Raw genomic sequence first — 14,165 nt, 5'->3', positions numbered from 1 at the left:
TGTTTCTGAGTACATTAAATATGCTTGAAGACGTGTGCAAAGACTGAGAACAATTTAGTACTCAAATGGTGAGCTATAGCAATAAACTCTTTCTCACCATTTCAGTTGTCCGGATTTTTGGGCCTTGGCTAAAGCCAAGCCCACTTACGCACTTTGGCTTTCTGCCATAAGTATACAGTAAGTACTGAGTGCCGTCATTCCATCAGTGGTAAGAACATCTTGGTTCATTTCTACCACTACAACGTGCAGCTGGGTATCAAGTTATGCCTTCAATCCTCAAAAATTCATGTTGCCGGCAGTTTTATGCCACGCGTGGTGCACGGAGCAAGGCAGTGGCGTATTGGACGACTCCACCTGTGGTCTGCAATTCTTCACAGTCTCGCTCCATGCGCCACACATAGACACTTCAGAGAAAGTTAACTGTTAATGTTTTGAGCTACGAGCGTGGTCACAGAATGAATTAAACTCGTATCTCAAGGCACCACTGTACTTGCCGATTTTTTAATCAGTCAAATATGGCAGGGTTGTTACAACGTCTTCTCAGTGGTGTGTCACATTTAGAAGATTTGAATTCTGAATTGCTGCACCCCCTCAAAGTTTAGTACTAATCAGTTACAGTAACTGACTAACAAACAGCTTTGATTATCTAAAGCCATTAAAAAAATAAATAAAAAAATAAAACGCGTAAAGCACGTGGGTGAGCTGCAGCTGGTCCTGTCTGACTAAGTGAACCAGGCGTGTAAATTTTAGACTGAACACTGCAGGCCCATACCAAAGTTTTTTTCCCCCATTTTAATGTGGATCAGCCTCCCTTGTTTAATTAATTCCTCAAAACACTGTTCATTACATATGCACTGACAGCTATAGGTTCATCATAGTTTGTCAGTTAAGCATAACCTTTGTTTTGCAACATATTCTTATTTTGTCAATATTATAAATGGCTAAAGTGTATGTATATCAAAAATGAAGAATTTCCAAATGTTTCCAACATAATCTACTATATGAGGGTTTGCAGTTTGGTACTGATCCAAATTGTGAGTGGCCTTGGGGGAGGTCTGTGTTCTATTGAGTGCCATTCAATTCCAGTGATTCTCATGACATCATAAGGAAGCTATTCTGCCCGGCAACCCACCCCCTTCCTCAAAATCTGTCATTGGATAGGATATTATTTCCCAGAGAGTATGAGACCCTTGCATGCACGTGTACGCACACACACACACACACACACACACACACACACACACGCGCACAAACACACGCACACACACACACACGCACACACACACACACACACACACACACACACATAGCACTTAGTCCATGTTTACAAAACCCCTGATCCCCAAAAGCTCTTCCAGCTGTGCTCAGTGTGTGTGTGTGTGGGGGGGGGGTGATTGGTGCATGCGCATGTGCGCACTTGCAGGCCTTTGCATGTGTACATCTTCGTAACCGTTCTTCTAATAAATGTGACATCAAAATGACAGTCTGATGCTCCCTTCATCTTTTGAAAGTTGAGTTGAGGTGCTAGTGTAACAGGTGGAAGATTTGAATGTACGTCAAGAAACCTCACTCTCCAATCCTTAAAAGAGGGTGCTGGCCACTGAGTTAGTGGCCCTGGGCTTTTAGCTCAGCGGTCAGTGCACTCGCCTTCCAACCGATGTAGCGGTGCGGATTCGAGCCCCAGTGTGGCTGGACGGTGCAGAATCGCCGCACGTGGCAATGCAACTGATAATAATATACTGAGAGTAAAAAAAAAAAAAATTTAAAAAAACTCAGTTAAACTTGAATTGTTATTTTGCACTTTAAAAGTATAATTTGGTATTTATCATTTATTTTGGTTATTTTTCATGGTTTTCTAATTTATTTTTTATTTAATCTATTCAATTGTATATTATGCTTTTGTTAAAGCAGCGGTTATGCTTCAATGTAAATATATATTGTTGTTATTATTGGTTTTATTGAAGGCGGCACAATGGACACCTGGTAGCACATCCGCCTCACAGTTCTGAGGTCACGGGTTCAAATCCAGCCTTCCTGTGTGGAGTTTACATGTTCTCTCCGTGCCTGCATGGGTTTTCTCCGGGTACTCCAGTTTCACATTCCAAAAACAGTTCAGGGTGTACCCTGCCGCTCGCACGAAGTCAGCTGGGATAGGCTCTAGCATACCCACGACCCTAGTGAGGATAAGCGGTATGTAAATCAAACAATTTGTAGTTTGTGTGTCGACTAACCTCCAACTGGGCTGATCTTGTTGGTGATGGCGTATCTTAAGATTCGCTCCTCCTTCACATACATCAGAAACACTCTTTCCATTGTGATCTGCAGTGTCTCCACAGGGGGAGCGCGGTTGCCGTGTCGACAGTCACGGTAGGTGATGTTCTGTTTCAGCTGGAACGAGAAGGATTCGGATCCCCGGTCCGGTGAGACCACGGTAAACGCCCTCACGGAGCTGGACGTGGCAACTGAAGACGAACGTAACAGGTGCTTTTAAGCAAACAGCACACCTTGGTGTCAGGTGACGTCAGTGGTCATTGTGCTTACCTGATGGGTAGTAATGGTATATTTCCTTAAAGGGATCCATGGTCACTTCAGAAGCAGGAGGTAGGAAAGGTACACTGCCGCTAAGCACAGTGTCCACAGTGAAGTGGTTGTGGTCGTCGAGGCCTCGTCCTATCTGAGTGATTGACAGCCGCTGGTTGCCAGGGTAAAAAAACAGCTCGGCGTGACGAGTGAACTCAGCCCCTGTTAACAAAAAAAATATGTCAGCAATTCTCATTTTTTATCATCTTTATGATAGAACCTTTCATACTATTTGTAAACAATAGGTGCTTCCGGGTGGCAGAAATCGTGACTAATACTGACTTGAACTGAAAACAATGACAAAACTTGTTGTGTCGTGATTGGACTGTAGATGTAGAGAAGAAGGCTAACATCATGATTCAAGGCATTGTCAAGACTGTTTTCCAATATTTCAGCCTTGGTAATATGATATGTAAGGGTTTGGTTACTTGTCTTATGCCAACCGCAAGTATGCATAAGGGTCCGTTAGGGACATAATTCGGGATTTGCGCTCACACTTACTGTTCAAATGCTCTCATACATACTGTACTAATGAAAGGCTCACTCATAAATACTTGCCAAATGCTCTCATAAACACTAGTGAAATGCTCTCATACGCACATCTGAAAGTCACACTACTCAAACATGCTCACGCACACATATCAATGACGCTCAGGCGCGCATGTCAAACACGCTCATGTGCACGTCAAACACGCTCATGCGTGCATGTCAAACACGCTCGTGCGCGCATGTCAAACAAGCTTACATGCACGTCAATCACGGTCATGCGCGTATGTCAAACACACTCAGGCACGCATGTCAAACATGCTCACAAGTGCATATCAGACACACTCACGCGGGCATGTCAATCATACTCATGCGTGCATGTCAAACACACTCACACATGTAAGTCCAACACTCTTGTGCGCACGTCAAACACTCTCATTCGCACCTGTCAAACACACTCATGCACACATGTCAAACACTCATTCGCGCATGTCAAACACGCTCACGCACGCATATCAAGTACAGGCACTGTTCAAATGCGTACAGATGCGCATGTCAAACACACTTGAGCACATGTCGGTCACGCTTACACACACGTCAAACACACTCATGCATGTATGTCAATAATGCTCCCGTACACGCATCTCATAAACGGTCATGCGCACGTCATGTACACTCCGCGTGTGCACGAGTATGAGACCCTTGCATGCACGTGTACGCACACACACGCACACACACACACACACGCATGAGCATGTCTTACATACACACGTGAGAACGTTTGAGTAGTGTTTATGAGAGCAAGACATTCAGTCATGTGTATGAGAGCAGTCCACTCGTTTATGAGCACATTTGAAAAGTTTTTATGAGCGAAAACATTTCAGTATTGTGTAAAAGAGCCTTTCAGTAATGTATATGATAGCATTTGAATAGTAAGTCTGTGAACCTTAATTACAGTATATCCCTAACTGCCCTTCATAAATACATGATGTCATGGAGAAGAGTGCTATACCTGTTGTTTTGAATCCTGCTTGGCTGTTGGGCAGCTCCAGAGCAAACAGCCATCCAAACACTTCTCCAATTGGTGCAGCCGGCATTAAGGCCCAACCCACTGGCTCAGGGATCTAACCAATCATGTGAAGGCCAGCAGAAATGAAATGTGGATAATGCAGTTGATCTTTCATTGGTTTTCAAGCTGCATTCAATTCATTTTGGAAGTATTACTACCTCACTGACAGCTGTGTAAGCCCTTCCATCTCCAACCACAATGTAAGCATGCAGATCGATGTTGTTCAGCTCCACAGGAGTCAAACCCACGGTCACTGTTCCACTGAGCTTTCCACTGACACGCTGGGGGGCCGCTGAAGACCAAAACACCAAAAAGTTAATCATGCTCAGTGTGTTTCACTGAATTTAAAAAATATGAGAGGAGGACAGTGGGAGCTGACGACTAACCCTCCGGCAGGCAGTGACGGCCATTTCCATAAAAGCCGGCTTGACAGTGACAACAGAAGCCCGTAGCATAGTCAGAGCAAAATGCATTCTGAGAGCACTGCTGCTGGAACCTGCAACAAACACAAATCAATTACCCTGAATATTAACAGGCTGAGAAAATCCCATAATATATTATTTCGAACCGTAAAGTACCTCGCACACGTTTCCTTATTCTCAGTGGTGTACTGAATCACTAAAAACAGACAAAAAGCTGAAGATTTAGTATCAGTACTGTCTGATATGGGATGAAAAGTGCAACACATACTTAATTTTATGGTAACTATACAGTATACTGTTGACAGAAAGGAAGATGGGAAAACATTGCTGAAACATAGACCGACACACACGCACACACATACGCACACACACACACACACACACTCGCACACACAGATGCACGCAAACACATGCATGCACACATAATGCTGTAATGAAATACAAATACTGTACTAAAGTAGAATTTTCAGGTATCTGCACTTTAATTTGTTATTTATGTTTCTGGCAACTTTCACGTCACTACATTTCCTAAATAAAATTTTAACTTTTACTCCAATATATGTCAACTATCTTCATTACTGCAATATACAGTAAAATCACAAGTAATTGCTGGTTAACAAAATGCCTGAACCATGGAACAAAAAGTGGAAGAATAGTCCTGCCTGCCCAGAGTTAGGCACATGATTTACTTGCATGGAGTATTTGACAAAATGGAAGCCCCTGCTGCTGACTCTGCCGCTCACACAACACCTCCAGTAGCAGATAACGACCAAAACGATTTTTCATATATATATATATATATATATATATATATAAACCAATTCCAATGAAGTTGGGACATTAAACATAAATAAAAACAGAATACAATGATTTGCAAAACATGTTCAACCTATATTTAAAATAAAATATAAAATTCTAAGTTAATTATTATTTGCTAAAAACAATAAAGTTTATCAGTTTGAACATTGAATTGACTTTGTAGTGTATTCAATTAAATATAGGTTGAACATGATTTGCAAATCATTGTATTCTGTTTTTATTTATGTTTAACACAAGGTCCCAACTTCATTGGAATTTGGGTTGTATATATACATACAAAGAAACTAGAACAAATAGAACAAATAAGCTCAGAAATTAAGTTGTGTGTAAAAATGTGAAATGACACAGGGAAAAAGTTTGAACACACGAAGAAAGGGAGGTGCAAAAAGGCATGGCAAGCCAAGACAACAATTAAAATCTATCAATAATCAAACAGCAATCTAGCCCCTTGTCAATGCAAATGAATATCAGCTTGTTCAGTCCTAATTGATGGCCTACAAAAAGGTCTCATTGCCAAGGTATGAGTCAAGACACATCTCATGATGGGTAAGAACAGAGAGCTGTCTCAAAATCATCACAAAGTAACCGTTGCAAAACATAACAATGGCATTGGTTACAGGCGCATATCTAAGCTTCTGAACGTTCCAGTGAGCCTGGTTGGGGCCATAATACGTAAGTGGAAAGCCAATCATACCACCATAAATTTGCCTCGATCATGTGCTCCTCACACGATTTCTGACAAAGGAGTGCATCGAATAATCAGAAGAGTTGTCCAAGAGCCAAGGACCACCTGTGGAAAGCTTAAAAAAGACCTAGAATTAGCAGGTACTGTTGATACAAGGAAAACATTGAGTAATGTACTCCGCCGCCGTGGCCTGTATGTACGCTCATCGCGCAAGACCCCATTGCTGAAAAAAAAGAATGTCAAAGCTCATTTAAAGTTTGCTGAGCAACATTTGGACAAGCCAGTTAAATACTGGGTAATATAGCCTGCTTTGATGAGAGCAAAATTTAACTTTTGTCATAATGCACACCACGTTTGGAGGAGAAATAGCACTGCACATCACACAAAAAACACCATGCCAAAAGTGAAGTTCGGAGGTGGGAACATAATGGTGTGGGGCTGCTTTTCAGCAAATGGTACTGATAAACTTCACATAATTGAAGGAAGGATGAATGGGCAAATGTACCAAAACATTCTTGACCAAAATCGGCTGCCATCTACGAGGATGATGAAAATTAAACGAGGGTGGACATCGGCAGGATAATGATCCAAAACATACTGCCAAGGAAACTCTCAATTGGTTTCAAAGAACAAAAATAAAGCTGCTAGAATGGCCGAGCCAATCACTTGACTTGAATCCACCAGAGCAATGCATGTGACAAACATCACACCAGAGCAATGCATGTGACTGGTGTCTTCATACAGGAGGCGTCTTGAAGTGGTCATTGCAAACAAATGTTTTTTTTTACAAAGTATTAAATAAATACCAGTTGCCGTGTTCAATATTTTTTCCCTGTGTCATTTCACATTTTTACAAACAATTTAATTTCTGAGCGTAATTGTTCTACTTTCTTTGTGTGTATGGATTACTTGGATTCTCATCTGGTGAAATTTTCATGTCAATAGCACCTTTGGAAATATATTTAATGAGAAAAATGGTGACGTGTTAAATACTTATTTCAGCCGCTGTATATACAGTTGAAACCAAACGTTTACATTCACTATATAAAAAGACATGCTTTTTTCCCCGCGCAATGTCTGACATGAAATCGGACTAAACTTTTCCAGTTTTAGGTCATGTAGGATTACGAAAATGTGCTCTATTTGCTAAATGCCAGAATAATGACAGAATGATTTTTTTTAAATACAATTTTCATTACTTTCTTCAAAGTCAGAAGTTTACATACAGTAAGACTACTATGCCTTTAAAAATTTGGGGAAACCCCACATGATGTTGTCTTCTCTTCTGATTTATTGACAACATCCATCCATTTCCTGAGCCGCTTCTCCTCACTAGGGTCGCAGGCATGCTGGAGCCTATCCCAGCTATTATCGGGCAAGAGGCGGGGTACACCCTGAACTGGGGTGGGGGTGTCTAATTTTACTGAGAACAGATTCTAATTTATGGCGAGGGACATTAAAAGAAACACACATATGCATGTACATGAGTGCACAAAAACACACAGAATTGGGAGCTGCACAACAGCTGTATTGTAGTGCAGCTGCTGAGGGTGAGGTATCATTTCCCTCCACTTCCTCTCAGGCATCCTCCTTTCATACATTTACAACTACAACCCCAATTCCAATGAAGTTGGGACGTTGTGCATTCATCCATTTTCTGAGCCGCTTATCCTCACTAGGGTCGCGGGAGTGCTGGAGCCTATCCCAGCTATCTTCGGGCAGAAGGCAGGGTACAGTGATGTAACACAGTGGTAAACATGACCCTGTCCCAGCTTTTTTGGAACGTGTTGCAGCCACAAAATTCTAAGTTCATGATTATTTGCTAAAAACAATAAAGTTTATCAATTAAATATAGGTTGAACATGATTTGCAAATCATTGTACTCTGTTTTTATTTATGTTTAACACAATGTCCCAACTTCATTGGAATTGGGGTTGTATGTACACCATAAATGTACATTTCTGTCAACGTGTCTTACCTCCTGTGTCAAACGCAACATCTTCCTCCACACTGACCACATGACCTCCACGGGACAGGGGTGGCTCATTTCTGTGACGTGGATGCAAATCTCCCACCTCCACAGGAACCTATAGGAGGATAATGTTGAGACAGCATTTTTACATTACATTAAAAGAGATGATATTACACCACACAAAAAAGTAGCAGACGGTGAAGAAAGTACGTACTCATACAGGGAATGAATGACATTATTTACAGGTTCATGCCCACATTGATTTTCATATTTTCACTTCGGGGTCTACTCACCTTTGTTGCCATCTGTTGAGATTAGGTTTTATGACACTTTGCTACAATGTAAAGTAGTAAGTGAAAAGCTTGCATAAAAGTGTAAAGTGACTGTCCCCTCAAAATGACTCAACAGACAGCCATTTATGTCTAAACTCCTGGCAGCAAAAGTGAGCACACCCCTAAGTGAGAATGTCCAATTTAGGTCCAGTTAGCCATGTTCCCTCCCAGGTGTCATGTGACTTGTTACTGTTACATATCTCAGGTGTGAATGGGGGAATTGTCCCATTAAAAGATATAATAACATATTGACAAAAATGTGAGGGTGTTTACCCATTTTTGTAAGAGACAGTATATAATGACATGATGCATTATACATCCAACAGTTATGAAATATTGAAGCATGGGTGCAAATTGAGGTATAAAAATGGATGTTTATGGTACATATGTTAATATATGCTAACATGGTGACCGACTGGTTAGCACATCTGCCTCACAGTTGTGAGGACAGGGGTTCAAATCCCGGCCTCGCCTGTGTGGAGTTTGCATGTTCTCCACGTGCCTGTGTGGTTTTTCTCCAGGGACTCCGGTTTCCTCCCACATCCCAAAAATTTGAATTCTCCCATTAAAAAAAACTATTCCACTAGAAAGAGAGTTGTCTTTTTTTGACCAAAATTCAAGCACTTTTCAAACTGGTAAACGTTCCGATTTTGGTTATTCCAGGTTTACCTGTGGTTGCTGCTCCTGGGACCACTGAGCACCTCCATCTGGGATGGCCTCTTGAGGAGGAAGCGGTGCATACTGCCTCGCCACCACCTCTGAACCCTGCCTGGGTTCAAAGGTCAAAGGTAAATCTTCAATGCCGTGGGACGCCACAGATGCTGACAAAGGAAGGTCAGAGCTTCCCGGCTGGAGGGATTCACCAGCGAGCACTGGCTGGAATTCCATATCTTCAGCTGTCAGAGGGAAATCACTGTCCTGCTCTTGATGAGCAGAGTCAAAGTTGCTGTTGTCTGTGTACTCTTCAAAGTCATTGTACTCGGGGGTAGTTGCGCCCTGGGGGGAACAACCACCAAGGCCTCAGGCATGATATACTGGTGAGTTATTACTTAAAGACCTTGTGAGATGAAATACATTGTACTATTTGGAAAATAATTGCCGGAAACATGTGCTAGGACTGAGAACTACTGTATGTAGTCGTCAGTTGTGGAGGTATAGCGTTCAACTGTTTTTCACTTATGGTCAATCTTCTTTTCAATTTTCTACCTCAAATGACTGGAACACTCTCCAACAAATTATAAACCTCAGCTCATATCATTGTTTAAAATGTTAGTAAGGGATACTGTACATGATCGTTGCCCCCTTTTATTCACTATATGCTTTGATGTAGTGTAATGTATTATGTAAATACTGAACGAGATCACATTGTACAATCTGTTGAATATGTATTTGTATCTACTTTTATTTTGCTTTGTTTTACGCTGCTGTCTGCAGCTAGGTCGGCATCGCAAATGAGAAAAGTGTTCTTAAATGCACGTTAAATAAAAAAATAATAATAATAAAAATGAAGGAATGTGTCGGCATAAGAAAGATGTGTGGTATTTGATTGACAGTTGACACCGTTCAAGTGCATAGACAATTGCTTGATTTTTTTACAATTTTTCAACCCTCACTTTATATACTATACATGATGCTTTTCTTTAATCATTCAAATTTGGCAGGGTTGTTAACAACACTCTTTTCTGTGGTTCGTCAAATTTAAAAGACGTTTATTTTCACTTTATAGGGACTTGAAAAAAACAGCAAGAGAAATTACCAGAGGTTGGTCATGTTTTCTTGGGGAACGTGTCGCAAGAAGACCACCAACAGATGCAGGGACAATGTTGTCAAAAGAATAGCGGTTCCCAGTGTGGAAAAGCCAAACGCCTGGAATACCAGTGTTACCAACCCTTGAATGGGAAAAAACAGTCACTTGAGCAATGCATTAAATATCTCCCTTTAACTAACACTTAACCCAATTTCATCATGAAGTACAGTCCGTCTCTTCGGTTTAGTACACCATGTTTGGGAAGGGTACTAAAGCATCAACCACAGTTAATGTAGCAGATCTCGGGTGCAGCTTGACACACTAGAGCCAATTGAGTTGTGGTATTAAAATTTTTTTTTTTTTTTTAATGGCGTGATGATACAAAGCCGTTTTTTGTGGTTGTCAGCAACTGTAGGCAATTACAACACAATTTTACATGTCGCTGTAAATCATCGTTTAATGGTTGAATAAAAACAATAGCCTTGTTGTTGGTAGTCTAGCGACGCAATATGGATAAAACGATCAGGACATCTGGAAGTGAACATGGAAGAATGACCACAATTCTGTGGGAATTTTTGTTCATTTGTCAAAAAGAGCATTTGTGATGTTAGAGGTATACTGATGTTGGCTCACAATCTCTGTTCTAGTTCATCCCAAAGGTTTATGACAGATTTGAGGTCAAGGCTCACGTAAGGGTCTTCCACACCAAACCCATACGGCCATACCTTTATAGAACAAGAAACAGAAAAGGCCATTCCCCAAACTGCTCAGACAAAGTTGGAAGCATACAATTGTTCAAAATGTCTTCTTAAGATGAACAATTAAGATTCAGGAAGACTTAGCAAAGCCCTGATTTATGAATTACCAAGACATTTATCCACATAATTCATCTTTTCAACAAAAGATTTTCTTTCCACTGCTGTATTAACATCTAAATCAGGGGTGACCAAACTACAGACCAGGGGCCATTTTCTAGCAGCAGGTAGGTGTCACAAATTTGGGGGGTGTTGCGACGCTCACATCCCCAATGGGTAAGATGCCCCTAACTACTACTACTTCTTCTTCTTTTTCTTTCGGCTTGTCCCTTTAGGGGTCGCCACAGCGCGTCATCCTTTTCCATGGAAGCCTATCTCCTGCATCCTCCTCTCGAACACCACCTTCCCTCATGTCTTCCCTCACGAAATCCATCAACCTTCTCTTTGGTCTTCCTCTAGCTCTCTTGCCTGGCAGCTCCATCCTCATCATCCTTCCACCAATATACTCACTATTTCTCCTCTGCATGTGTCCAAACTATCGAAGTCTGCTCTCTCTAACTTTGTCTCCAAAACATCGAACCTTGGCTGTCCCTCTGATGAGCTCATTTCTAATTTTATCCAACCTGGTCACTCCGAGAGCGAACCTCAACATCTTAATTTCCCCCAGCTCCAGCTCTACTTCCTGTTGTCTCTTCAGTGCCACTGTCTCTAATCCATACATCATGGCTGCCCTCACCACTGTTTTATAAACTTTGCCCTTCATCCTAGCAGAGACTCTTCTGTCACAAAACACACCTGACACCTTCCTCCACCCGTTCCAACCTGCTTGGAACCCGTTTCTTCACTTCCTGACCACACTCACCATTGCTCTGGACGGTTGACCCCAAGTATTTAAAGTCCTCCACTCTTGCTATCTCTTCTCCATGTAGCCTCACTCTTCCCCCACCACCCCTCTCATTCAACGCAAATATATTCTGTCCTACTTTGGCTAATCTTCATTCATCTGCTTTCCAGTGCATGCCTCCATCTTTCTAACTGTTCCGCCACCTGCTCCCTGCTTTCACTGCAGATCACAATGTCATCTGCAAACATCATGGTCGATGGGGATTCTAGTCTAACCTCATCTTTCAGCCTATCCATCACCACTGCAAACAGGAAGAGGATCAGGGCTGATCCCTGATGCAGTCCCACCTCCACCTTAAATTCGTCTGTCACACCTACAGCACACCTCACCACTGTTCTGCTGCCCTCGTACATGTCCTGTATTATTCTAACATACTTCTCTGCCACTCCAGACTTCCGCATGCAGTACCACAGTTCCTCCCTGGGTACTCTGTCATAGGCTTTCTCTAGATCTACAAAGAGACAATGTAGCTCCTTCTGACCTTCTCTGTACTTTTTCATCAACATTCTCAAAGCAAATAATGCATCTGTGGTACTCTTTCTAGGCACTGAAACAACACTGTTCCTCGCGAATACTCACTTCTGTCCTGAGTCTAGCCTCCACTACTCTTTCCCATAACTTAATTGTGTGGCTCATCAACTTTATTCCTATACAGTTCCCACAGCTCTGTACATCAACCTTGTTCTTAAAAATGGGCACCAGCACACTTTTCCTCCATTCCTCAGGCATCTTCTCACGCGCTAGAATTCTATTGAACAAACTGGTCAAAAACTCCACAGCCACCTCCTAGATGCTTCCATACCTCCACAGGAATGTCATCAGGACCAACTGCCTTTCCATTTTCCATCTTCTTTAATGCCTTTCTAACCTCCCCCTTACTAATCATTGCCACTTCCTGGTCCACCACACTTACCTCTTCTACTCTCCCTTCTCTCTCAGTTTCCTCATTCATCAACTCCTCGAAGTATTATTTCCATCTATCTAGCACACTACTGGCACCAGTCAACACATTTCCATCTCTATCCTTAATCACCCTAACCTGCTGTACATGCTTCCCATCGCTATCCCTCTGTCTGGCCAACCTGTATACATCCTTTTCTCCTTCTTTCGTGTCCAACCTGGTATACATCTCATCATATGCCTCTTGTTTGGCCTTTGCCACCTCTACCTTTGCCCTGTGTCGCATCTCAATGTATTCCTTTCACCTCTCCTCGGTCCTCTCAGTGTCCCACTTCTTCTTAGCTAACCATTTCCTGGGCCCATTGGGATCGGGTGCAGTGTGAGCTGGGCGGTGGCCAAAGACGGGGACATTGGCTATCCGATCCCCGGCTACAGAAGCTGGCTCTAGGGACGTGGAATGTCACCTCTCTGGCAGGGAAGGACCCCGAGCTGGTGTGTGAGGTCGATAAATTCCGACGAGATATAGTCGGACTCGCCTCCACACACAGCTTGGGCTCTGGTACCAGTCCTCTCAAGAGGGGTTGGACTCTCTTCCACTCTGGAGTTGCCCACGGTGAGAGGCGCCGAGCAGATGTGGGTATAGTTATTGCCCCCCGGCTTGGCGCCTGTACGTTGGGGTTCACCGCAGTGGACGAGAGGGTAGCCTCCCTCTGCCTTCGGGTGGGGGGACGGGTCCTGACTGTTGCTTCTACCTATGCACCAAACAGCAGTTCAGAGTACCCAACCTTTTTGGAGTCCTTGGCGGGGGTGCTGGAGAGCGCTCCTGCTGGGGACTCCATCGTTCTGCTGGGGGACTTCAATGCTCACGTGGGCAATGACAGTGAGACGTGATTGGGAGGAACGGCCCCCCCGATCAGAACCCAAGCGGTGTTCTGTTATTGGACTTCTGTCCTCATCACGGATTGTCCATAACGAACACCATGTTCAAGCATAAGGGTGTCCACACGTGCACTTGGCACCAGGACACCCTTGGTCGCAGTTCGATGATCGACTTTGTGGTCACGTCATCGGACTTGCGGCCGCATGTCTTGGACACTCGGGTGAAGAGAGGGGCGGAGCTGTCAACTGATCACCACCTGGTGGTGAGTTGGCTCCGATGGTGGGGGAAGATGCCGGTCCAACGTGGCAGGCCCAAACGTATTGTGAGGGTCTGCTGGGAACGTCTGGCAGAATCCCTTGTCAGAAGGAGTTTCAATTCCCTCCTCCTCATGTTCCGTGGGAGGCGGGGGACATCGAGTCCGAGTGGACCATGTTCCGCGCCTCCATTGCTTTGGCGGCCGACCGGAGCTGTGGCCGTAAGGTGGTCGGTGCCTGTCGTGGCGGCAATCCCCGAACCCGTTGGTGGACACCAACGGTGAGGGATGCTGTTAAGCTGAAGAAGGAGTCCTATCGGGCTTTTTTGGCCGGTGGGACTCTTGAGGCAGCTGATGGGTA

The 14,165-nt window shown here is 43.3% G+C and overlaps 1 protein-coding gene across 4 annotated transcripts in view; it reads right to left on the bottom strand.

The window, feature by feature from the left end:
* Positions 1 to 14,165, bottom strand: part of nid2a (nidogen 2a (osteonidogen)) — a 70,456-nt gene that overhangs the window by 32,047 nt on the left and 24,244 nt on the right. For all 4 annotated transcript variants that reach the window (XM_061785901.1, XM_061785892.1, XM_061785919.1 and 1 more), the window contains 9 exons: positions 10,122 to 10,254; positions 9,035 to 9,361; positions 8,040 to 8,148; positions 4,714 to 4,753; positions 4,522 to 4,631; positions 4,294 to 4,427; positions 4,079 to 4,190; positions 2,542 to 2,742; positions 2,232 to 2,462 (listed from right to left, as the gene is read on the bottom strand). In XM_061785901.1, coding sequence (XP_061641885.1) covers positions 2,232 to 2,462; positions 2,542 to 2,742; positions 4,079 to 4,190; positions 4,294 to 4,427; positions 4,522 to 4,631; positions 4,714 to 4,753; positions 8,040 to 8,148; positions 9,035 to 9,361; positions 10,122 to 10,254 — 1,397 coding nt within the window. The remainder of the gene's footprint in view (positions 1 to 2,231; positions 2,463 to 2,541; positions 2,743 to 4,078; positions 4,191 to 4,293; positions 4,428 to 4,521; positions 4,632 to 4,713; positions 4,754 to 8,039; positions 8,149 to 9,034; positions 9,362 to 10,121; positions 10,255 to 14,165) is intronic.

Source organism: Phyllopteryx taeniolatus, chromosome 1 (genome assembly GCF_024500385.1).
Source record: "Phyllopteryx taeniolatus isolate TA_2022b chromosome 1, UOR_Ptae_1.2, whole genome shotgun sequence".
Taxonomy (NCBI): Eukaryota; Metazoa; Chordata; class Actinopteri; order Syngnathiformes; family Syngnathidae; genus Phyllopteryx; species Phyllopteryx taeniolatus.
This window is presented reverse-complemented; position numbering and strand designations above follow the sequence as displayed.